This window comes from Podarcis melisellensis (genome assembly GCF_964234715.1).
Source record: "Podarcis melisellensis genome assembly, chromosome: 11".
In the NCBI taxonomy this organism is placed as follows: domain Eukaryota; kingdom Metazoa; phylum Chordata; class Lepidosauria; order Squamata; family Lacertidae; genus Podarcis; species Podarcis melisellensis.
In genome coordinates this window covers 46,189,928-46,216,593 of record NC_138543.1, presented here as the reverse complement: position 1 = coordinate 46,216,593, position 26,666 = coordinate 46,189,928, and the positions used below count along the sequence as shown (strand labels likewise).

At 38.3% G+C, this 26,666-nt stretch overlaps 1 protein-coding gene across 3 annotated transcripts in view; it reads left to right on the top strand.

Moving 5' to 3' along the window:
- Nucleotides 1-26,666, top strand: part of NIPBL (NIPBL cohesin loading factor) — a 123,565-nt gene that overhangs the window by 59,181 nt on the left and 37,718 nt on the right. For 2 of the 3 annotated variants that reach the window (XM_081929518.1, XM_081929519.1), the window contains exons 5-10: nt 393-492; nt 1,888-2,039; nt 3,690-3,841; nt 5,089-5,182; nt 14,447-15,079; nt 22,430-23,938. In XM_081929518.1, the coding sequence (XP_081785644.1) occupies nt 393-492; nt 1,888-2,039; nt 3,690-3,841; nt 5,089-5,182; nt 14,447-15,079; nt 22,430-23,938 (2,640 nt within the window). The remainder of the gene's footprint in view (nt 1-392; nt 493-1,887; nt 2,040-3,689; nt 3,842-5,088; nt 5,183-14,446; nt 15,080-22,429; nt 23,939-26,666) is intronic. The other variant, XM_081929520.1, reaches the window with a different exon arrangement.

The following is a 26,666-nucleotide window of genomic DNA, read 5'->3' as shown; positions in this document are numbered from 1 at the left end:
AGTATATTACTTTTTCTTTCAGCAGTAATCCAGTATTTCATGTGTGCTACATTAACATAAGCACCTGTAACTGCTCTGAAAAATTGCAGAAAGCTGTAGGGCTATGTACGCTGCTGAGAATGGATTTTGAGATGCTGGCCAATTGTGTGTGTGTGTGTGTGTGTGTGTGTGAGAGAGAGAGAGAGAGAGAGAGAGAGAGAGAGAGATGTTGCTCAGATACCATTGTCATATGCACAAATGTGTTTGATGCTTGTAATACTTTATCTAGATAATAGCTATAGTTGAAGATATTTTGTAATAGTTATGACAACTGGAAAACAAAGCACTGGATTAAATATACAAGTAAGTAGATACTTTGATGTGACTTCTAAAACTTTTTGTTTTGTTTTAAGGAATGATGATGCCGCAGTACAAACTGTCTCAGAATTCCATGCATGGTAGTCCTGCATCTTCCAATTATCAGCAAACCACTATCTCTCATAGCCCTTCCAGGTAAATGAAGTTTGTAACATAGGATTATAATTTTTTAAGCCTGTATATAAAACCTATTTAATATTTTGAGTAAGGACTACTGTTTTTGTAAATATTGAAGTGAGGCACTTTGAACCCCAGACAAAACTCATAACTAGATGAACCATAAAAATGGCATACAGTATGATGCCAGGCTGTAGGGGTAGGATTCAGTAGTGTGCGCATCCAGAATTCAGATACTCAACACTGAGTCCCCAAACTCTCAGAACTGTCTCAGTTACACCTGAAGTAATCCCCGCCCCCCCAGCAAACGTCCTTATTGGCAGTTCTCATTTCAACCTTTCCCTTAACAATTGATGCAATATGGGGGTTTAAGCAGCAGTTCACAAGATTATTTCAGGGATGTACATAAACAGAAATTCTGATAGATTTTATGAAATTGCAATTGATTCTCTGTTAAGAAATGTCAGTGAAATAGTGATTTGGACAGCAAAAATTAAAATGAACTTATGAAACGCACAAGGACTGTTCTCCAAATATTTGGCAATAAAAGGAATTATTTGATATTTAATGCAAGGTGTGTTGACTTACTAAGGTCTTGGTATTATGCATACAATGCACTTAAAATACCAGGAAAACTTTTTAGTGCCTTCAATTATAATTTGAGGAGTTATTAGGAAACGCATAGTGTAATCAGTTAGAAAAGGTTGCTAGTATATACATGGACAAGGAAAGTAGTTAAGCACAGTTTATGACATTGGTTTTGAGATTTTCTGTAAGCAGCTTTTACTCAACAGCAGTGCTCACAATTTTATAGTGCTTGCACTTCTTTTTCCAATTTTCATTTACTTGTGTAAAGAAAAGGAGGAAATTTCTTAATCTTTATAAATTCATTAGTCAGACTTGGTTTTTCTAAAATTTTATACAGGGTTCATTACAGATATTAATGAATAATATATGATGATCTTTAAATAAATCTATTCACAGTCTGATCCCCTTGCTCTATCTAAATTATTGGAGGCATATTTGAAAAACCAGTCTGCCAGTAGACGCTCCACCAGGACTTTCACTAGTGCAACAGGACCCCCCTGCCCATTGACTCTTGGGGTGTGGGATGGAGGAGCTCTCCAGACTGTGTCAGGGGAGGAGACTGTGAACCATTCCTCCCTGGGATAATACAGGACAGGATAATAGTACAGGACTATTTTAAGAATTTCCTCCTCTGGGAGATCTGTATGGTCCTTCCATGAGTTGAAGAAGCTTTCTGCTCATGGAAGAGCACCTGTGGATCCAATCAATTAATTACTAGGAACTGTATTATCTGTTTATTGTATTGCATAACATCTGTGAAACTATTTGAGGAAAATCATGTTTAGATTGATGTTCATATATGCTTTGTTTGGATTTTATTTACAGTCGATTTGTGCCACCACAAACAAGTTCTGGTAATAGATTTATGGCACCACAAAACAGCCCTGTGCCTAGTCCATATGCTCCTCAAAGCCCTGCAGGATATTTGCCATATTCACACCCTCCAAGTTACACGCCTCACCCGCAGATACAGCAAGGTATTTATTTTCTCTGTGTCTTTGGAATATATATATATGCACAGAGTTGGTTTTTGTCATTGTATCACATTCTGATACACTATTCAATCTAAGTACTTCTTCTTACATCAGAAATTCATACCTCACAACTGGTGAGCATATGGATAATGAAGAAAATATTCAAATATGCTGCTGGTGACTGTTTGTACTTCTAAGAATTAATCTTTAGCATTAAAACTCTTTCAGTTGCACTCTAAAACAAAATACCAACACAGACAATAAGATGGAATAATTGCTCCCATTTTTATTTCATAGAATGTATTGTGTGTACATAAATTATTCTCTTTAAAATAGAGAGTTATAGTTAGCTAATTTTTCTCTAAACCTTTATTTCCACCTATTTGATAACACAACTTGCAGTTTATAAACTACAGGAAGTGTAAAACTTTAATCTTCAGAATAATTAATTTTATAACTATGAGTTAAAGCTTGAAGACACGAATTAGTTATGTCAGACCTTTATTTTAACAGTGTTACTATTAACAGAATTGTAAGTAAAACAACAACAATTTTAATTACAATTCTGTAAGTTTATATTATATTATATATTAAGTTATTCTTATTATACCCTGTGTTTCTGGGGGGCTTCCGACACATATAAAAACATAGTAAAACAAAAGCTGGTGCAACGAAAGTATAGGCTGCAAACAGGTGATTTTTAAATAAATATTCAAAACAATTCCAATGGAAATTCGTACTTTATATGCTGTTCCTGATCATATGTTGCACACAAACATTAAAGTGTACACGTCAGCAATGGATGCAAGATTTTAAATGTTCATGGCTTGTTGTCATGCACTTCAGTTATATGGTGAAATAGCAAAGAACAGAGTTCCAGTTTGGGTGAAGATAGAAAATGTGTTGCTACAAAAATAGGAAAGTGGCTTAAACAGTTATATGTGTATGAGAGGGTAGGGGATGGAAGTGGGGAAAAGTTCACATTTTCCATTTAATGAGTGGGGAGCAGTGCTTGTGATCCAGAAAGCTACAGTGGAGGCCTAAGTGCAGTGGAGAAACTCAAAATACAGTTGTTTTGGGTCAAAGAAGGGTAGAGTGAATGGCAAGGTCAGGGAAACAGAGAAGACAGCAAAAGGGAAAGTAGAAATGTTAATAATTACCTCTCCAAAGCAGGGAGATGGCATAGGAATGGACTTCCTGTGATTCACAGTGACTCAAAAGTTAAGGTTTGGGGTTCTTTTTCAAAGTGTTTGAAGGAGTGAAATACAATATATTGTATTGCCATACACTCTTGAGTTTCTTGACATTAAGAGGATGCTGAGGATGACTTCAAGGCAGAACACCTTAGTAACCATTAAGCAGACGGAATTGACATACAGAAAAAAACCCACAACTCTCCCATGCCTCACAGGTGCATTGGGGTCAAAGTCTGTGTGGAGCTTAGGGAAAATTTAGTTTAGGAACCATATTCATCTAGTCAGTCTTACAATTTGTGGAATACTAGTTCTCAAAATCTGATCTCTGAAATATGTTTTTAGTTAAAGAAAACATAGAAACCACACTGATTAAATATAAATATGAAATCTGTGTTTGAAAATTTATGCTAGAAAATATTTAAACGTATGCATTCACTCTTCTCTTCTCTTATTTCAGCTTCAGTATCCAGTCCCATTGGGATGAGGAATATACATGAAAATAAAGTTACAAGTCAGTTGTCAGGCAATTCAGCTAATCACCATGCTGATAATTCTAGACATGGCTCAAGTGAAGACTACCTGCAAATGGTGCACAGAATAAGCAGTGAAGTATGTAACAGAACATTTTAATGTTTTATAAACATTAAGGCACTGTTCCCTGAAAATAAATAAGTGTGTGTGTCTATGTGTCTATCGTGTATTGTGAGTGTGTCTGTGTGCGTGTGTGTTAGGTACATTAATTTTTGCTGTACATTAATTTTTGAAAGATGGAAAATTTTGTGCATACAGTAAAACTTTAGCCCAACTTCAGACTTTGTCTCCAGTCTGATTTTATAAATTAGTTTACTGAAAATGATACAGAGCAGTAGAAACATTGCCTTTGGGTGCTTCTGTTTAATACTGTGCTTGAATGATATATATTTTATGGTAAAGCATTCCTGTATTACTTTTGGTCAAGTAACCTACAAAATGAGATTAGTATTGCTGATCCATAGTATGATGGTTTTTAAAGGAATACTTAAGCTTGTGTGATAACTTGTTGAATTCTTAGTTCCTCTCACTTTCTGGTATGTTTTACATATTTTGAAAGCTTTTTTGGGTGCAGGGAGGGCACGATGCAATGTGAAACTGTTTTCAGGTTCTCAGGGAAATAGCTCCACATTGCATTTACTTTGAAAATGCATCACTGTAGCCCTAAACTGTTGATGGTGAGCCAGAGCTGTTTCATTCCCCTGGATGTGAGAGAAATGGAGTATCCCTCCTTGTCCTCTTGTAGTACTGGTTTTCCTCCCCTGCTTCTTCCAAGCTCTTAAAAAAAGCTGGAGAAAGAGATGGAGGAGTCTTTTCTTCTCAATTGAGACTAAGAAATGTTTTTCTCTTTAGCCTATGATTTGAACCACAAAATTTAGTAATGCTTTGTTCATAATTCTTAACTTTCATAGCTTGATTGTACTACTGTCTGATGAATGCTTTTATTTTCATATACAGTGGTACCTTGGGTTACAAACACCTTTGGTTACAAACACTTCAGTTACAGATTCTGCTAACCCGGAAGTAATACCTCGGGTTAAGAACTTTACCTCAGGATGAGAACAGAAATTGCGCGCCAGTGGTGTGACAGCAGTGGGAGGCCCCATTAGCTAAAGTGGTACCTCAGGTTAAGAACAGACCTCCGGAACGAATTAAGTTCATAACCAGAGGTACCACTGTAAAATGAAGTCCTTGTTGTTGCTAATATGTGGCATGACAGAGAAATTGCACTGGTAATTATCCTTGTGGCAACTTCATAAAAAACAAAAACTGGAAGTCATTGAAAAAATTGCTCCTTTCTAATAATCCACTAATATGATCCCTAGGAGGGTGATTCTTCAGTAAGGAACACTGCATCGTTTTCCTTGAGATCACCACAGTCCGTATGTTCTCCTGCTGGAAGTGATGGAACCCCTAAAGGTAACTGTATGACTCTTTGATACTGTTGTAGATAAGAAACCTAGATCTGTGCCAAAAGTTCAGGACAAAGAAAGTTCAGGACAGAAAACTTTTGGATTTCTAACAAGAGCAGGACTATGTCAGATGAAAGACTAACTCAACAATAACTTTTGATACACCTTGAAAATTGACAGTTTCATCAACACATTGTCCATGTGGAGGGCTAAAGTGTATTTCAAGAGAGAGGCTGTTTCACTGTATCATAGTTTATAGTTTATTTTTAAGAAAATATAAATAATATGGCGCATTTATTCTGGATATTCCTGGTTACCTTCTACATAAAAAAACCTCCAGGTTTCAGATTCATAACTGTTTATACCTTTCATAACCCTCATACTGCTTAGAGTTTTGGCCTATCAAGCAGAATGCAGCTTGCAAAGCCATCTGTTTTTCCTCCCTCTCTCTCCCTCCCTCCCTCTTTTCTTTTTATTTTACAGTGATGGGAAGGGCTTGGAGGGCCACCTGGTCTGATGCCTATAACTTAAATGAAGCCTTTTCCAATATGCCTTTTACTACAGCTCCCATCAGCTCTAATCATCATGGTCGGAGTTGGAGTTGATGGGAGTTTTAGTCTATAACATCTGCAGGGCACCAGGTTGGGCACGTCTGGCTTTAGTGGGTCACAGGTTTTGCAGGCCTGTCTCACAGAGTTGGACACTGAAAAAATAAATATCAGGATTCTTTACCTTACTTCCTGCCCTCAAAAATTGTTATTCAAGCTTGGTCAACACTAATTCCTGATGAAACTGAAAATCCAAAAAGTTGAAAAAACAATTCCAATTAGAAGTTTCAAAGAACTAGGAACATGTACTTTTTGTCAGTTCATGTTCACTATGTACATTCTTCTTCTTATCATTAATTTTTTAGTCACATTGTTGGGAAAGAAACATGTTTAGACCACTTGTTGGCTTAATAGTTTAGCTGAGCTCATATATAGTTAGTTGCTGTACAACCTGAAGAATTTATAATTCTTATAATTGTTGAATGCAACTCCTCTTTCTTTCCTTTACATCATAAAGATATTGTATGTGGGAAATGTCTTCTATGTACATTAATGTGTTTGAATGTGTGGCAGACTGCTTTCTAATATTTTCTGAAGTTACAGAACTCCAGCACTGCCTGTCTTAAATAAAACCTTTATCTCTATTGTTGATGTATAGTGCTATAATCTCCCCCATAATATTGCTGCCCTTCTACCAGTGTTAATTAATTTTTTGTGATGATAGATAAAGCTCCCTTTATCCCTGGCAGCTAAATGCATCACTAAATAAGAAGGTCACCCGTGCAATCTAGGCAAGGAGAAGGGTGTTCCATAACATGAGAATCCAACACCAAGAGCACGTTTTGTTCTTCATCCTATTTATTTTCAACCTGTTTAGTGACAAGATGTACATTAAGAGTGCTAGTAAGGGGCAGATTGAGTTGACCGTAGAGATTATTACTGGACAAAGAAGGCAGCCCCTTAGATAATACCAGTCAGATATAGATAGTATCTAATAAAGAAATTATTCTATGTTTATAATGTTTATGTTTTTGCTTATAATCTGCACTTTCATAAAATGTAGCAGGGTAGATTACAACACATAAAATATGATGAAATCAATCTTAAAAACAGACATAATGCATAATTAAAAATATCAACAGATACTGGTTGATTAAAAAGAAAGGTTCTCCTTGAACTGCTACAGGTGTGCAGTTTAAAGGACAGGGCCTCCCACACTAAAGGCTTTGACTCCTAGTGAAGGCCAAACCTGTTGAGGCCCTCCATCTCACTGTGGAATGATTGCAAAGGGCCGTTGACACAATTTTTACCAAGTTAACTCAAAGCGACTTACAATATATAAACAAATGCATACATTAAAACTGGAATAAACCCCCCCCCAAAAAAATATGAAAGTCAGTTTTTCAAAAGCTGGGGAAAAAATCCCACCCATTCAAGGAAGCCATAGATAATTAAAAGCCAAATGCCTTTTTTTTTTTTTTTGCTGGAGCCTAAAGATATGTGATGGTAGCACCAGCTGAGTTTCTCTGGGGAAAGCATTCCACAAGTGAGGAACTACTACTGAGAAGGCCCATTCTCATGATTCCACTCTCTGGACCTCCCATGGAGCAGGGTGGATGGGTGGGTACCTGAAGAAGGGCCTCAGATTATGATTACATGTTCCAGGTCAGTACATATGGGGAAAGGTGGTCCTTAGTCACATAAAGCTTTATAGGTCAAAACCAGCACTTTGAATTGGGCCTGGAAACTAATTGGGAGCCTGTAAAGTTGGGTCAGGATTGGTTTTATGGGCTCAGATTGTCGTGCACTTGTGAGCAAATTGGTTGCTAAATTGTGCACCAGCTGCAGTTTCCAAACTGCATTCAAAGGCAGCCCCACATATAATGCATGGTAGTAATCTAATGTATAGGTCAACAGAGCATAGACAACAGAAGTTGGACTAAAGGTAAAGGACCCCTGGACGGTTAAGTCCAGTCAAAGGTGTCTATGTGGTGCAGCGCTCATTTCTTTCCAGCCAAGGTAGCCGGCATTTGTCTACTTGCACTGGTGTGCTTTCGAACTGCTATGTTGGCAGAAGCAGGGAAAGAGCAATTGGATCTCACCCCATTGCACGGATTCGAACCACCGACCAACCGATCGGCAAGCCCAAGAAGCTCAGTGATTCAGACCACAGTGCTACCTGCTGTTGGACTATCCATGTCCAGATAGGGGAGTAACTGGACCTCCTGTTGAAACTGATGGAAGCAGCATGACCAAGACCACTTGAGCTTCAAGTGAAAGTAATGGATCCAGAAGTACCACCAAGCTATGAACCTGCTCCTTCAGAGGGAATGTAACCCTATCCAGAGCAGGCTACCTTCCATTCACCAGTCTAGGTAACCACCCACTAACGGTGCTTCAGTCTTCTCTGGTTTGAGCTTCAGTTTATTGGCTCTCATATTAATGAGGCAAGACATTGGTCCAGCATATCCACTGCCGCAGCTGAAGATATAAAGATGAGCTGTGCGTCAATAGCATATTGCTGATAATGCACTCAAGACTTGAGATGACCCCACTCAGTGATTTCCCGGAGATGTCGAACAACATGGGGGATTAATCTGAATTCTGTGGAACCCCACATTGAAGACTCCATGGGACCGGATGACACTCCCCAAGCACCACCTTCTGGAAACAATCATGCAAGTAGTATTGGAACTACTACACAGTGATGCCACCTACCCCCAACTCATACAGCCATTCCAGAAAGATAACGTGGTCAGTGGTATTGAAAGCTGAGATTAAAGACAAATAATGGGCACACACACTCCATTCTCCCAACAGAAGTCAAACAGAAACAAAGCAGTTTCCATCAGGATCCCTAAGTCTCAAAAGGCAGACTATGTTAATTGCTCCCCCACCCTTGCAGTGGAGATACTGCTAGCTTCACAAGGAAGTGGTCTGACCATGACAACAGAGTCACAGAGACACCTACTCGCTGCTATTTCTAGACCACCCCTTTCCCCACTTGGAGCAAAGACAAAGTAAAGGGTCTCTGAGACAGCTGCCTTGGAGGCCATGAAATTGTGAGCTGCTCCAACTGCAGGCTTGGCATGGTTGTTGAAATCATCCAGAATTATTATCTGAGATTCCTAAAACACCAAGCCCAAGACTTGCTCAGTCAGGGCAGCTTGGTGGGTGGTACAACAACAGCATGCCTAATGTGTCCCTAAGACCCAGAGTCAGATGCAGACCCACTGTTCCAGCCCTGGGGCATAGAGATTTCCCGACGAGGGAGAATGAACTTTGATGAACCACAGTAATCCCATCTCTCTAGCCTGGGTTGGTGCTGCACTGAGTACACAGTGGGACAGAACTGGGAAAGATATGGCTCACCCTTCTCTCCTGCTCACACCTTATTGTGAAAAGGATTTTGTGGAGTTGGTAAACATTCAGAAAAGGGCAACCAAAATGATCAAGGGGATAGAGCGAATCCTCTATAAGGAAAGGTTCAAGATTTGGGACTTATAGTTTACAGAAAATGTGACTAAGAGGTTCCATGATAGAAGTTTATAAAATTATGCATGGCATGGAGAAAGTGGATATAGGAAAGTTTTTCTCCCTCTCTCATAACATTAGAACTTGTAGACATACAAAGAAGCTGAATGCTGGAAGATTCAGGAAATGTAAAACGAGTACTTCTTTACATATTGCACCATTAAACTAAGGAATTAACTTCCACAGGAGGCAGTGATGGCTATCATCTTGGATGGCTTTAAAAGAGGATTTGACAAGCTCAGGAGAGGGAGTCAGTAGAGCTTTCAATGGCTACTAGCGATGATGGCTGTGCCATCAGTAATGGTTATGAATATTAGTTTTTGGAAACTACAGGAGGGAATGGTGCTCTTGTGCTTGGGTCCTGCTTGTTGGTTTCCCACAGGCATCTGATTGGCTACTGTGAGAACAGGTTGCTGGACTACATAGGTCATTTAAATGATCCAGCAGGCTCTTCTTATATTCTTTTTTCTTGGTAATGCACACCCTGGTCAGCACCTTTATCAACAATTAGATCATGTGTGAGCATGGTCTTATTATTCATTAACCTAGAATTTAGCAACAGCACCACTTAGCTATTGAGCACAGTGGATGAGCACCCAACTGTGTCATGGGGCTGTGGAGAGGCAGATACAAGCACCAGATGCAATCTGTCTCCATTGTGTGCACCCTTTGTGATGCCTACCATTCCCTTCGATTCCCATTATTAAATGGTGCATGTTTATTCCATACTTTTAAAAAGCATCTTCCATTATTTTCTTTGCCTTAGCTTGTTTAACTGATACTTTCTGAGAAGTGGTTGAAAAATGGAATAGTTGTGATTTGATACCAAGTTCCAGCATTAAAAGTCCAGCTATTTGACATCCAAGAATAGGTGGGCACTAGATGAAGAAACAAAGCCTAAATAATCACAAGCTAATCAAATGGTTAGCATTTGTCCTAACATATTTGCAGATCTTGCATGATAGGAGCCATATATGTTGATCATATTTTACAGTTGGCATTAGAAGAAGCTTAATGGGAATGGATAACCACTACTTTGCTTGTAGGTGGCAGACAATCTTTTTTCTTCAAAGGCTTGACTATTAGTTTAAATTTATACCACCCTTTTGTTGCACTGTATTAGACCAAGGCATGCCTTTAATACCATATTTTAAAAATGGCAGGCTAGTTCTTACCCCTAAAATATTAGAGAGGGATGTGTGTGTGTATTCATTCATCCACGCCTGGTTGGCTCTTTCAGCAATCCAGTGGTACCTCGTGTTACGTACTGCCCCCCTTACGAATGCTGCAGGTTATGCACTCCGCTAACCCGGAAGTAGATGCCCCTTGTTGTGACCTTTGCCCCGGGATGCGAGTGGAAGTTGCGCTCCGGCGGCACGACAGCAGCGGGAGGCGCCATTAGAGAAAGCACGCCTCATGTTACAAGGGGTTTCCTGTTATGAATGGACCTCCGGAACGGATTAAGTGCGTAACATGAGGTACCACTGTACTTCTGTTCTGCTTTAATAATTTGCTACTGGTAAGTAATTTCTATTTCAGGAATTAGAGCTGGAACCAGGGCCTTTAGCTCTTGTGTTTCCTTTTTAAGGAAAGTTTGAATTGGTTAACCAGTGTATGAAGACTGATAGCAATCTTTAAATGCTTATTGATTTTGTTTCAACCCTCGAGTGGCATTAAGTTTATAGTATGCTGCCTTGTAAATTAGATCTTTACAGTGTCTGTTATGCTGCATGTATGCTGCAGAGATGATCCGTTCTCTAGCTCAACGTGATTGTCAAGTGTATTTAAATTGTTATGCCTTGAAATGGAGGCAAGGTTGACTAGATTGATTATCTCCATAGGGTTTGTATTCTGCAAATCTGCTGATCTTCTAGAATTTCTAGACTGGTGGAAACCATTCTGCCTTGGAAAAAGTTGTTAGGGATGGAATAAGAATGTCAACACTTTGTAGGGGTCACACTTTTTTCAAGAGTGAAGAGCAGCATCAGTCCACAAACATGAAGAATGATCAGGCGTTTTCCTCATGATAAAAATAAAGGAGAAATAAAAGAAAATCCTGTATGGCATGTAAAACTTTGTTTCTTGGTGTCTTGCCTTCATCTTATATCACATTTTAAATAGAAGATGGGCCTTTTCAATGAACTTATATATTTACTTGGAGACTCTTGAACAGGCCGTAATAAATTATTATTATTATTATTATTATTATTAGACATTAAATATTGCCCCTAGAAGTTTCTGGCTTGCCTGAGGACCACTTTGTTATTAATACTAGATAAACGTTGTTATACTTTTATTCCAAATAATTAAAAAAAGTACTTGTACTAATATAATTGAGAAGGCATTTAACTGACTATAGAATAATAACTTGTTTAACTCTATGGAATAATAGTTTGGGGTCATCTGTACTTGGACAATATACTCACTGAAACATATTGTAATAGTTTGTGTGACTAGTGACTCCTCAATACTAAATCAACAAAGTTTTTATTCTTTCATTCATTGGCATGCAGAAAAAGCTGACATGTTTTGGATTCCAATGTGTTATTACATGGGATATTCATTGTTCTATATATACAAGTCTGTGAATTAATTTCCGGATACAAGGTGAGGGCTTGAAAAGTCCCTTCCAACTGTGACCAGTCCCATCTAAAGGGGGAAAAGAAAAATGAAGGTGCCATCTGGAGTGATTTGTTTCTTCAATTAGTGGAAATATTGATATAGTGGCAAAACTTACACTTTTAGGATCCCCAAATATGTACTATATTGTCACACTTTTATGGATGGGGAAACATCACAGTGAAGGTGAATTTCAACTATAGAGACTGCAGAACATTTGCTTAATAGAGGTGAAGCACCATCCTGAGACTCACAGGATCATCTTAAGAGAAGACTTATTAGTAATTTGGGAAAAAGAAGCATAAATACCAAAGTGATGTAGATTTACTACCTGACTAGTGGATTATCTATTAACAAGCAAACTGATGGAGCAGTGAGCCTTTGCAAAGTTTTGGATTATTCCTGAACCTGAAAGTTGCTGATACCAAAGAAGCTGAGTCACCTGTTGTTGGATGTATTGAGGCTGCACATGAACACGAGGCTAGAGAAGCAATTGAAAATGTCCCTGCTCATGGGAGAGTGCTTGGCTAAGGATAAATCACTCATAGACGCTATCAGACAGATCATGCTGCCTAGTGAAATATCTGGAAAAGGGGGCTCTTGCATCTCTGTAGAGTATACTTACAAGTTGAATTGATGCCTGGTCATCAACACAATCCAAATTTCTGCAAGCCCCACCTACAATCATCTGCAAAAGCATTCTTCAGAAGACAAGACTGTTTATAACTATCCTAAATTCAGCAAAATTCTCTACTGGTAACTTAAATAACAAATATTGCAACAGCTCAGAGTTAGATGGGACCTAACTGAGTCAACTAGCTCAACTCCCTTTCTGGTAAAAGATAACTGTATGTAAAGCATCCTTATTTGATGCTTATCATTGAAAAAGATAATAATAGGAAAGGAATTCTTCAATCTTCTTGTTCAGCTTTTTAAATTGCTGGATTTATTGTATCACAAAGTAGCGAAGAAGTAAGGATCCCTAATTAAAAAAAAGCTAATTGCTTTCTGAGAATGAGTTCATATAAGTACTTTGAGTGCTGTTATATTAAATAGTGTGTGTTTATCTGATGTTCTAACTGTGCAGCTTTCTCAGATGTACTTAAAAAAACACACACCCTAAGATGTAGAGCAAAATTTAGAATGTGGTTGGTGATTCCTGAAATTCAGCGCTAGTTGGTAATCCCTGTGACACTTTCCCCTGGGGCTGCAAGCCCTTTTTGCAGCAACAATTCTGCCCCAGAGAAGTAAATGATTCCTTTGGAATATAGAGTTTGGGGCATTACAGATTAATCACTATTAATAGTTTGTGTCTCATGCAGAAACATGCTATCAAGGCTCACAAATTTACAGGCTGGAAGAAATGCTGGAAAAATGGCAGTAAATAACTGCAAAAATGCAAAGGGAAAGAAGATGAATAAAGCACACACAGAGAGGCAGAGATCCATGTTTTTAATGTGGACTCTATTTTAAATTTAACATTATTGCATTACTTACATAAACCTGAGGACCTAAGTAATTTGAGTTTGAATATGACTTCTGTTAGTTACTTCACAGAATGTGACCTATCTGCTACTGTGTTAAAGCATTCAGTTGCTGGCAGTACCATGAACTACTACAAATTCTCTATCACTGTGCTTCACTAGCTGAAAATACAGCAGTGGCATACAATTTAATCACCCTTTCTACCTCTGTACTTAAGTAGAGGAAGAACCTTATATGAGGAAATTGTTGTGGATGTTAAACTTCGTGTGTTACTTCAGACACTTTTTAGATATCACAGGAGGGTAGTGGGTAGTGTGTCAGTGCAAATGAATGCTTTTAATTAGTATAGGATGTAATGGCAAATGGACTTTACCAACATCTTTCACATAACTGGGCAATCTTGGTGGGGGGGTTAGTTAACAAACAATAACAGTAGGCAACATGGCAAAAGCAATACTTTCAGCTGTTTGTAAGTAGAAAATGTATTGATATGTAAAAATTATGCCAGACTCATGTGAGAAGCCTATTCCAGTTGCTGAAAGAGGCAAAACCAGCTAATCTATTAGAGTAATTTTCCTTTCTCAGATGCTTAAGAGTAGGGAATTCGCATGATGCTGCATGTGTGTATGTGTGTATGTATGGATGTGTGTTAGTTGCAATTCGATTTGCCTGTCTACAGCTCATTATTTTGGGATTTGATCACTGGACTCTAGTGAGAAGCTAGCTATCTTTCAACTTTGTTCTCCCCTATGGCCTTGGATGCATTTTGATTAACTCCATTCTTTAATAGTTGAAGCCCTGCCCCGGTTGAGCACAGTCCCAAAATGGTTTCTACCTCTTGGTACCTCTCATGTTAGATGTGGATTGCTAAATCGCTAGGAGTTACAGGCATCTTTTACTGCAGATATTATAGGTGGGTTGTAGTGAATATTACAGACCTCAATATTCCTCTAAACTGAGTTTTTGCCATTTTGTAAGTGCAAATATCTGTACAAGTACAAATTACTAATAAAGACTATTTTTGTGTGCTTTCATAGAAATGTGAACCAACATAACTGTTCAGTTTTTCTGAATTATTATTCTAGGATCAAGACCACCTTTAATACTTCAGTCTCAGCCTCCACCTTACTCATCACCTAGAGATGTTCCCCCAGACATATTATTAGATTCTCCTGAAAGAAAGCAAAAGAAACAAAAGAAAATGAAGTTAGGCAAGGATGAAAAAGACCAGACTGAAAAAGCTGCAATGTATGATATCATTAGCTCTCCATCTAAGGACTCTACTAAACTTACGTTAAGACTTACTCGTGTAAGATCTTCAGATATGGACCAGCAGGATGATATGCTTTCTGGTTTGGAAAACAGTAACGTGTCAGAAGGGGACATTTCCTTTAATGTGCAGTATCCAGGACAGACTTCTAAAACACCAGTTACTCCACAGGATATTAATCGCCCATTAAATGCTGCTCAGTGTTTGCCGCAGCATGAACAAACAGCATTCCTTCAGGCACAACAAGTGCCTGTTTTACAACCGAACACTTCAGTTTCTGCAAAACAACCTCAAAATCCTTTGGTACAGACGCATCAACAGGTTTCACAACATGGAACTATCACGCCATATGATGAAGTAGAATTGGATGCATTGGCTGAAATTGAACGGATAGAACGGGAATCAGCTATTGAAAGGGAACGGTTTTCAAAAGAAGTGCAAGACAAAGGTAAAACTGTTGCGTATGTGCTGTATTTATATTTAATCAAATTTCCTATCCCCTAGAAGTCCTTGAAAATAAACCATAATCTCCATATAAAATCACATTCTTAGTACAAAGTTGGTGATTAGTGGTGTCTGAATATTTAGAGAACAAAGTTGTAGTGTGACAAATCTCTCTTAAACCGAAAAGGAATACAATTTAGGTTGTAATCTTGTGTATACTCACTTGGAGATAAGTGCTACTGAACTCAATTGGATTGACATAGGATAGGGCTGTTTACTGTAACTTGCATTTCTCTTCTCAAGAGTAGAGCAGGGGATAAGGGAAAAGCTTTGTAATTGATGATAGCCACTTTTAGCAGCATTCATCCTGTAATGCATTTGTTAAGGTGGGCAGACTTTCAGCTTGCAGGATCTGGTTTTTGTGTGTGTATATTTGCCAGAGCCAGTTACAACATACTGGTGGTGAATCTAGCTGGAAAAAATGTGGCTGGAGCTGGGCACAATTGCAGTGACCTTCCTTTATCAGTAGACATTTACATCTGAACCACACACCAGAGACTTAACATCACACAAAGATCTTGTTACAGTGATTGCATTTAGTATATTATTTTTCTAAACACCATAATCCAATGCTGATCGATTCTCCCTTGTGCTCCCCCCTCATTACCTCAAGTGATGAGAAATAAGAAGAAAAGAAGGGAGGGAGAGAATGGAACTAATATCAATCCTGTGCTTGTTTAACCACAAATAAAACTAGTAACATCTTGCATTATCAAAATAACAGACTTGCGAACCTACTCTACTTGTAAAACTAAATTAATTCATTTTAGGAGATACATCTAATATCTACCCAATGCATATATAGTCAGAAATGTCAGCAAGATATGAGTGATCGAAAGCCATACTAGAACTAGGTTGAACAATTTCATAAAAGTAAGATAGCAGATCACCAGAGTTCGTCGCCATCAGACCTGGAGAGCAATTATTTGCATGTTTACTTAGAAATGTAACTTTGTATTCAGTTGAGCTTAGTTTCAAGTAAGTGTGCTATTCCCCCCCCCCCCAGATTTTTTGTTAGTAGATAGAGTGGGAGTTATATTTAGGGGGGAAGTGGGATTTTTTTGAGGAAGGAAGTGGAAGAGTAGGAAGAGAAAAAGAAAATATGAAATAGGCAGCTCCTAAGTTGGTACAAGTTTAGCTCTGTCACCAAGAGGGTAAAACTACATGCACTTTGGGCAAGTCATTGGCGGGGAGGCAGGTGCAAAGAGAGGAAAAGTTTATGGGCAGCACTTCTCTCAAATAGAACAAACTCTCAAGTTTCATCACAATTAACGCTGCAGGCACAGCTCTCACTTCTCCAGGCTAGTGCAAGGCAAACTTTCTCCTTGCAAGGGGGAGAAGATAGGGAGGCAAAAGAGAGGGAAAACAGCTGTGGCTCCTGCATATGGATTCTCACTTCTGTTCTATGGATGGATGCTTAACATGCTTGGGAATGAAAGGGGAATTTGATCAAATAGTTGCTCTCACCTCAGAATTTTGCTAGTTGGTACCCGAAGCAATTTTTTGTCTCCATCTGGGCTGCTAACTTTGCCTCATCAGAAGCAACTTAGTTACTCTTATTCTGGCCTTTTGAACAGGTGCAGATCTGCAGTTAGGGTAAAAATGCTGCTGGACATGTGCACAAAGCAGCAATAAAAGAAAGATCATTCCAAGTCTCTCAGGGGAGACTATTGGCAGGCAAAAATCATCATGATTGACATTTTACCTTGCAGTGTTCTGCTTGCCTCCACACTGAGATAATAGAAATGGCTGTTGCTGTTCAGTATGGGAATATCCATGTAGCCTACTTACATTTCATTGTTAAATCATTTTGGCAGCATTTCCTCAACATTTGCTTCATGGAGAAATGGAAAGACAACCAAATCTACTGAATTGTTGGATAGTCAATACTAGTAAAAGACATAGGAAAAGGGCTCCTTCTTTATTTTAAAAGTTGTCTGAACGCTAGCTTATACCTTTGAAATTCTTTTTTCCAATAGCTTGTGATACATATTTGGGCTGACACCAATAAGTTAATCACCAGTTCTAGTTGCAAACAGGGATATCTTCAAATAGCATAGAGCCGTCTAAGGGTCCATTGACAAAGAGTTGCCTGCAATTTCAGTTGTTACATTTTATCCATAATTCGTTAAAATTGGACATCTTAAGTAATTCGGCAGAGCATTGTTAACATACATCACCACCAGTTTTCTAAATCTGAAATATCTAGGAGGTATAAGATATCAGTGATACCGTGGTTTGTAAATACAAACACTTACATTAGTTCTTCTGAAATCAGTGTAGATGACATATTGTTTTAGCTCCATTGGTCCAGTGAAATAGTCCAATCAGCATACATGCTGCCTCTTTTTTTCTTTGAAATGATAGCTCTCAGTAAATTTTATAGCACCTGATAAGACCATGGGAATTGCCCTTGTTTGTTGTGTCTTTGCCAGTATGGACAATGGAGGAATGTTTCCCTCTTCTGGGTTAAACCTAGAGCTGGGACAATGGGTGCAATGCACACATGCCTTGCAGCTGCTGCAGACGTGGGAGAGAGGTGTCAGATGCTATAGTAACAGGAATGCTTTCCATACCCTGTGAGATTGAGAAGATGTTAAATAGATGGTGCTATGGGAAGGATAGGTAGCAGGTAGAGCAGAACTTTTCAAACTGTGTGTTGTGACACGTCAGCATATTGGCTGTGGTGTGTCTCGTGAATGCTCTCCGTGCTCCTACCGGGGCTGGAAAGTGGTTAGTTTAACCTCCAATTTGTTAATAAAATTGATTTACAGTGGTGCCTCGCAAGACGAAATTAATCCGTTCCGTGAGGCTCTTCGTATAGCGGTTTTTTCGTCTTGCGAAGCAAGCCCATTGACAGCTTAGCGGATTAGCGCTACAGCTGTCAAGCGGCTTCCAGCGATCAGCTGTTAAGCGGCTTATCAGCGGAACAGCTGATAAGCGGCTTAGCGGCTTAAGAAAAGGGCGAAAAAAGCGAAAAAAACCCGCGGGGGGGGGATGCAAGGTTTTTTTCGTCTTGCGAAGCAACCCCATAGGGGAATTCGTTTTGCGAAGCGCCTCCAAAACGGAAAACCCTTTCGTCTAGCGGGTTTTTCGTCTTGCGAGGCGTTCGTCTTGCGGGGCACCACTGTACTGTGTTGCAAAATTATGCATGTCTAAAAAGTGTGTCACCAACATGAAAAGTTTGGGAGTAATAATCTGATGCAATCACTGTTGTGCCATAGATAAGAATGCCATGTCCTGCATAATTTACTACAACAGTAGAGCTATATTTCAGTAATGGAAGCCCGTACCATACCAGGTCACTATTTCAGCTGTCAGAAGACACCAAGTATGTGATACAAAGTCTAAAATTCATTTTCCCTTTAATGAAGCTTTAATCTGTTTTAATGGTTTAGCATGATTATGTTTCAAAGTGTTGATTGGCATTACTTGTATACAAATCCAGTGTTTCTTTTTTCTCTTTTAAATCTAATACTTTTACTAAATTTATCAGATCATTCTCACTTATGTATTCTTACAGCTGGTTCAGAAACGTGTGTTACATCTTAATGTTAGTGACACAATATAAAGGTGTCCTGAAATCGGCTTCCTAATCATTACAAATCCATATTTACCTTTTTTTTGGTTTTTTATAAACATTTCTTTTAAAAAACCATTCTGCATTCCCCTTCCCCCAACCCATTCCCAGATATTTGGGATATGTAAACTAAAAATGCTACTGTAATGTGTGGGTTGCGCTTTTCAAGGTATGTTGAGGAAAGCTTAACAGTCAGAACAAATCTTGTGCCCAGTTAGATATACTTAAAAGATCTAGTAGCCCAGGAAATCTGATTTATATCTGTATCATAGCAGCTTTTAGCCTTGCCACATTGTCTACTAGTGAGAGCTTGAGAAAAATGAACTGGAAGATACCACTGTAAGTTTGATACTGTTAATTGAAAATTCATTTCCTGAGTAAAAATACACAGATCAACATCAAATTGTTTGACTATCCATCAACATTCTGCATGAGTCAATGCAGCTTCTATTAATTATCTGGCTCAAGGAATAGATAATATATAAAATCTGATTCATAAATTACAGAACATAGGATAAGTTGAGATTCTGGATGATCTCAAATTGGAGGGCTGGTTGTTGTTGTTTTAGTGAGGTAAATCCAGGGTTCTGTAATGATTGAATAGATCCCGGAGATAGTGGGCTAGGCAACATACTCGAGCAAATAATGAGCAAATAATAATGAGCAAAGTTTTCGGTGGGCATTGATGGACTGTGAGTCAGTATGTGTAAAAATGCATGCATTTAGAATAATATAGTTCCAAGCCATGATTGAAGTCCTGTGCTGAGATTCCTTATCCAATGAAAGGAGAAGAAATTGGTTTGACTTACGGAAATGTAGATCTGATTTAAAACAACTGAAAATCTACATATGTCCACAACCTTTTTGAATGGTTCGATCCACCGAGTGTGTGTTGAAGTCTCCACACACCTTTCACACACAAAGCCAGGGAGTTGCATCATCACTGTTTTAAGCTTCTTCCAGTTTTCTGTTATATGTAGGAAATTCTATCCAAAATTCCACAAATTAAGAAATTTCTAGAGATTATAAGACTTCTCTTAATTTCATTCTAGTATGCACATGCCTATAAGTGAACAAAAAGGAAGTGGCCATGTTTTATGTTGTGCTGTTTTCTGTGGTGTGTTTGCCATCTTTAAATATTGAGCTTCAAGGATCTCATTTCCTAAGATTATATATGATCTGAGTCATTTTGATCTTTGTTTCAATGAAAAATAAAAGAATCTGATTACATCCTTCAGAGGTAATTGTTTAACTATTAACTATTTCCTTCTACTAGTGTCTCACTCTTTTTCTTATCAGGAGATGGATTTAATGCATATTTTTAAAAAGATAGTTTTATGTCCACTATTGGTAGTTTTGTAATCTAAACTAGTTGTATGCAAATGATCTATTGTAATTCTCAACCCTATTTATGGGCAGAGAAATTGGGGATGGGAAAGGGGGATTAGGGTTGCCATTATAAATGTAGTTATATCTATTGAAACACAACCGCAACATGTTGCTAATGAATGTGATTAAATATATTATAATTGGTAGTAGAATGTCATCCAGAGTTTACAATTTCCAAGTAATATCCAAATAATATATATCGGTTCATAACCAAACAGTTACTGTAAAGAGTTACTGGTGAGGAACACCATGATGCAGGCAGGATGCCTTTCAATGCCCAAGAAGTATTGTGGTGGGTGCTCCAACGTAACGAATTCAACAGCAATAAGCAAATAAGCAGTACAGTATTGGATCAACTGTTTTGAACTAGACACTTCGTCAGCTGATAATGAAATTAAAGACATTACTTACAGTGAATGACAACAAAAATAATACTGAGCAACCTGCATATTAAATAAGGAATAAGGAATACATACCAAGTAGCTTTTTTAGAATATCCATACAGGTAAATATAGTACTTGTGGATCAGAGCTCACTAATCAGTGTAGCTAACGGATACTGATACAACCTATGTAAGAACTTATAAAGCAGTTGTATAGCTTGTTTTTCTCATTAATCCCCCCACTGCTGTTGCAAGAAACTGTTGGCAGCCTGGCCACCATTTTGCATTCTTAACATTGCCTGGACCTAACACCATTCCAAGGCATTGCAGAAGGAAAAAGTGTTCACCACAAAAAATGGTGGAGAGCATTCAGATAAAATTTTTCAAAGTGACATATTTTTCTGGGTGAAATCTCCAAGTTCTTTCAGAAAAAAAAGGCTTTTGAGAAATTTTGGTTCAACTAAAATTGTTGTAATTAGGGATACAAACAAATGCATGCCAGGAGAACAAAAATAATGAGGTTTTACGTGTACAGGTGTATAATGTCTGTTTACCTTCTGATTCCTCAAGCCACTCTGCCTTGGCAAAACTCGTTCTCCTGAGGACTGTAAAAATAGGTGGGTTGTCTTGCTGACCACAAGACATGGCTGATGGTCTGAGTTCTGATTGCTGGACTATAATTTCTGTAGTCCTAAAAATCTGCACAAGAGCTATAGGTTTATTAATGAACTTTGTGACTGTTGAATACTAGTCATTTCTTTCTTTGGCACTATCCAATCACCCAGACACTGGCATGCTCTATGCTCAGTTAAGTAGGAGGCAGGATTTCTCTGTGCAGTGATTTTCTTTCCACCTTCACTTTTATAGTGCTATGGTACCTGTCTTTCAAAAATTGGGTTTTCCTCCACCTTTTCCACCACTGCTGCAGTGGCCAGGACTAAAGAGACCTAGTTTAGCTACCTTTAGTTTTTTAAGTTCCTTACTTTGGGGGCAGGGGAGGGTTTACTAGAGAATGATGGATGGTGTTCCTCATAGAGATGGCACTGCCTACTGGAAGGAACAGGCAGGTTCACTGAAGCCTTTTGCCTCCTCTCCAGTGGGAGGAGTGATCCCTCACACCAGACTGACTTTTCCTGCCTGCAGTTGGTGATGATTGAGTCTCCTTGCTCTCTGTTGAGTACTTGCCTTTTCTTGGTCTGGTGCTTTTCCTATTGTATCTTTTTGAATTGGTGATGTTTTTGTTTTTATTTTTACTTTGCTTCCTCCTCTCCCCCTTTGGTGCTACTACAGTTGGTTGTTTGTTTACTTCCCTTTTGTTGCCCCAAATTGTGGGCTGTTTGTTTAGGAATAAGCAGCTACAGAACTAAAATAGAAAATGAAAGTAACCACCAGAACAGGTGAAGTCTTAGCTCAACCCCGTGCGCGGGGGCTGGGGAGGAGGGAATCAAATCCTATCATTTCCCACTGATACATTTGGAAATAAACATTGCCTAGCAGTTCTTGCATTGGCAGGCAGCAGAGCTCAGGGCTCCCCCTGGTGGATGTCAGGAATTTTGTAAAAGCTCATTGCTAACCACAAATCTTTTAGACAGAATACAGTGGTACCTCAGGTTACAGATGCTTCAGGTTACAGATGTAATTCAGAATCATATTTATTCCTCAAAGTATATTTATTTAATGAATGTTGATGAAATTTAATTATTTCCTGTTCTTGCTGATATAGTTGGTTCTATCTTGCTGTAGGTGGGTCAAACATAATTTAGTGTGACTGTTTTGTTTTTAAATCTCAGTAGCTTTCCCTAATTCATTTTAAGTTATATTGTTTTCTACAGCAGTCCAGTTATGTGGCATAGTCAATGAACATACAAAAATGCATATGTTTCATTTCCTTGATATATTCACTAAAATGAAGATTTTTAATTTATTCTTTCTTTGATTTGCAGATAAGCCTTTGAAGAAACGAAAACAAGATTCCTATCCACAGGAGGCTGGAGGTGCTACTGGAGGAAATAAACCAGCTTCTCAGGAGACAGGTTCTGCAGGAAATGGGTCGAGGCCAGCCTTGATGGTTAGTATTGATCTACAACAAGCAGGACGGGCGGACTCTCAGGCAACTGCTACTCAGGACTCTGACATCATCAAAAAGCCTGAAGAGATAAAGCAGTGTAACGATGGTTCTGTTTTTGTTCCTCAAGAGGATGTTATTGGAGTACTTAAACTAAAATCTGAAAACCACCCTGACATCCCTAGGAAAAAGTCAGATTCCGAAGGTGTAAAGGTGGAAATACAACACAATGAAAACAAACAAGCAGAAGTGCAGCAAAATGAGAGTAAACGGATAGAAACTAAACACACTGAAAGCAAGCAGGCAGAAATTAAACATGAGAGCAAACATGAGAGTAAACAGGTGGATGTGAAACCAAACGAGAGCAAGCAGAATAATGGCAAACAGGAAATAAGGCAACGACCTGAGACTCCAAAACAGAAAAATGAAGTGAGGCCAGATACTCCAAAACAGAAAAATGAAGGCAGGCCAGAAACCCCAAAGCAGAAGAATGAAGGCAGGCCAGAAACCCCCAAACACAGACATGAAAACAGGCGGGATTCTGGTAAATCATCTTCAGAAAAGAAGCCTGATATATCTAAATATAAAATGGACATGAAATCTGATCCTTCCAGAGTGAAATCTGAAAGGCCTGATGCATTAAAACAGAGGACAGATGGACGTTCAGTTTCTGACTCTCTAAGACGGGATCATGATAACCTTAAACAAAAATCTGAGGACAGGGGTGAATCAGAAAGACACAGAGGAGATTCATCCAAGCTGAGAAGACCTGAGTATTTGAGGTCTTCGAGTAAGGGCGAGCATGACTCTAAATATATCATTAAATCTGATAACACAAAACCTGAAAAACTAGACAGAAAACACAGGCATGAGTCTGGTGAGTCCCGGGATAGGCTGTCATCTGGGGATCAGAGACCAAGACCTGACAGCCCTCGTATTAAACAAGAAAGTAAAAGTGATATTGGTAAATTAAGGCCAGATAGACCGGGTTTTAAATCACACAACAGTAAAGATGAACGAAGGACAGATGGTAATAAGAGCAAAATGGATAGTAACAAAGCACACACAGACAATAAAGCGGAATTTCCCAGTTATTTGTTGGGGGGAAGATCAGGGGCTTTGAAACACTTTATCATTCCAAAAATCAAACGTGATAAAGATGGTAATGTCATGCACGAAGCAAGGAAATCAGAAATTAAGGGTGAACCGAAGGACAAAGTTGAGAAGATTGGGCTTGTGGAGGATCTAAATAAAGGAGCTAAACCAGTTGTTGTTCTGCAGAAGCTTTCTTTGGATGATGTACAAAAAATTATTAAGGATAGAGAAGACAAATCTAGAAGCTCTTGTTTTAAACCTAACAAGAACAAGTCATCCAGATCAAACAAAGGTAAGTTTTCAAGTTTTTATCCATTATGTCTAGTATCGTGGTGTGTTTTATTCTAAATTTTAATTTTGGTAGATAGGGTTTTTCTTGTTGTTGCTCCTGTTGCTGTTGTTCCGAACCATGACTTTCCTAAATCAGCTTGTGTAAACATATTAGGGATTGTTTTGTATTATATTGTACTTACATAGCTTGATTATCCAAAAAGGTTGTTTAACAAAGATAAAAGTATTGTAGGTGTTGATTTTCTACCCCACAGGAAAAGTACATGTTTTTATTTCAGCCTAGCTGTGGAATCGAGTTTATTATATATTTACTTGGGTGTTATTTCTTAGGGTTCCTAGCTTTCATCTTTGGTGGTAACCTGCTGCATTTTTCAGAAAAATAGTAAAATACAATACTATGTTTTATCCAGCTAAGTATAACCAATGTGGACTTTTAATGGGTCTAAATTAGTCATGTCTTTTAATTTCAGTGGGTCTACACTGAGTATGACCAATATTAGCTTGGTATAATGAAACAAACATGGCTCTAAAAATTCCAGGTGTAGGCTTGTCCTAAAGTTGGAATTTCACAGAAGTCACCAATCTGCCTAGATTTCGGGAAATAATGATTACATAATCATTTCCCTGTTTAATACTTTATCAACAAAGTATATTTGGATCAAAACAGATAAAAGAAAACAAAGAGGAAAAAAATCATGATTTAGTAGGTTTGTGAAAATAAAATGGTATTTGGTGCTGAAAAGGCATTGCAGTAAGTGCCAGCTGGAATTCTTTGAGGAGGAAGTATGCCACTATCAAGAAGATTCCTTCACTTGTAGCCACCTGCTGAATGAAGCTCAGTTGACAGAAGCACACAAAGAAGAGCCTCAGATGAAGATTTAGTGCTAACTGTTTAATTCTGCATATCAACCTAAAAAGTGGAACTTAATTTGTTTTTGTAGATATTGTACAGTATAAGCAGATGATCAGCCATGTACACCTAGTTAACCATGTTCAGCTTGTTTTGCCTTTCTGTTCTTGTCCAGGTTGTAGCTAATTTACTCATTTCTACACATGGTAGTCCTTTCTCAGTTATTAGTATCCTTTCCTTTAAAGGTTTTTGCTCAACATGATACTATTATATTGCACACACATGTGTAACTATAATTAATGCAAATTTCAAAAATATATATATGAAGGCATCAATGTATTATATGTCTTTATTTCTGTAAACATTAGCTGAATGTAGAAGAGTGGCTAGCTTTCTATCTATGTTTGGTTGCAAAATATTGATCTATACTTAAACAGAGCAATTACTGTATGGTCACTGATGCTGGAACTACAACTCCCATTTTAGCATTAAAAGAATTGGCTACATTCACATGTCCATGGTAAGCTATGTTCCTCAGCCCAAGGAGGGAGGAGCAGAGTAGGTATAATGGGCTTGTGCATGGTACACCATGGTTTCTGGCTCACTGTGATATGTGAATGTTGTCATTATTGTCCTCATTTAAGGCCTACAGTTGGGATTATTTATTTATTTCATTGTCACTTCGAAAAATGAACTGTTTCCTTTCACAGATGTGCCTGAGACAATAGTAACTAAGCTGTAAAACAAGCATACTTTGATAGTTAGTGTAAAACTGGTTTATTTAAATAGTTCTTGATCTATAACTAATATCTGGGTCAGAGACTATAATTTGAGCACATGAACAGATTTCATGACAGATGTGTTAAACATTTTAGATAACTCAACAATCTAGAGGGTGGAAGTATGCATCAGGTGGTCAAAGTGGGAGAAGAGGTGTCTGTGAGTTTTATCTCAACCTCAGTCATTTGTTCTGTTAGAGAAGGGTAATGCCTCATTTCTCATAACTGGAGAAAGATCCTTGTTTTCACAGTGGTTATGTTGCAGCCCACTGTGGATAAATAGTACAGGAGAGGAGCAGAGACTAGAGAGGATGATCTGATTTAGCATGCTTACTTTGCTTGTATTCAGTAAACAAAGTTAAAAACTTTGAAACTGCCAAGCTTACCTTATGCCTTCTTTGCATTTGACATTCTTTCATTGCTCTTAATGAACATATGAAATAGAAAATTTTCCAACGCTTTCTTTTTCTGTAGGAAATTTTTCATTTCCCACATCATTCGAAGGTGACTCCCAGAAAGTTTTTATGGGGGCAGGGAGGCTCACCAAAAGTTGGAGAGAGGCACCTTTTGTGAGCAGAAACTTGTGGGAGGCACCTTCACCCAGTGTTCAGCAGTTACTGTCAGCTGCTTGCAACATAGCTCACTGTGTTAAGGCTTTGCTGAGGGCAGGAGGGGGCATGTCCTTGAATTGAACCATAGTATTGATGTATTTGCCACTTGTTTGTACAGTATGCTTGTTATAAATGATGCCAGCGTATCTAAAGATGCACATAAAATTGCTCTGCTATAAATTGGGAATATCCATTTAGTCAACATAACTAGCTTTTCAAAGTTGCCTTCTGATTACATGCACAGTCTGCTTATATATGCAAATATGAAATGGGTAATGAATGGATACAAATAAAACATTGTGTATTGTGCTTATGAAGAGTCATGCTGAAGTAGGCTGCTTCTGAGAGGGAGATGATCTTTTAAAGTTTTATTTTTTACAAACGAGAGCTGTTGATTGATTTGATATTTTAATTAACAATTTGTACTTTAAAGTTTGAATTAGGTCTTTTTACTGATAATGCTGTGTGTTGCTAGTTGCTATAACTTTT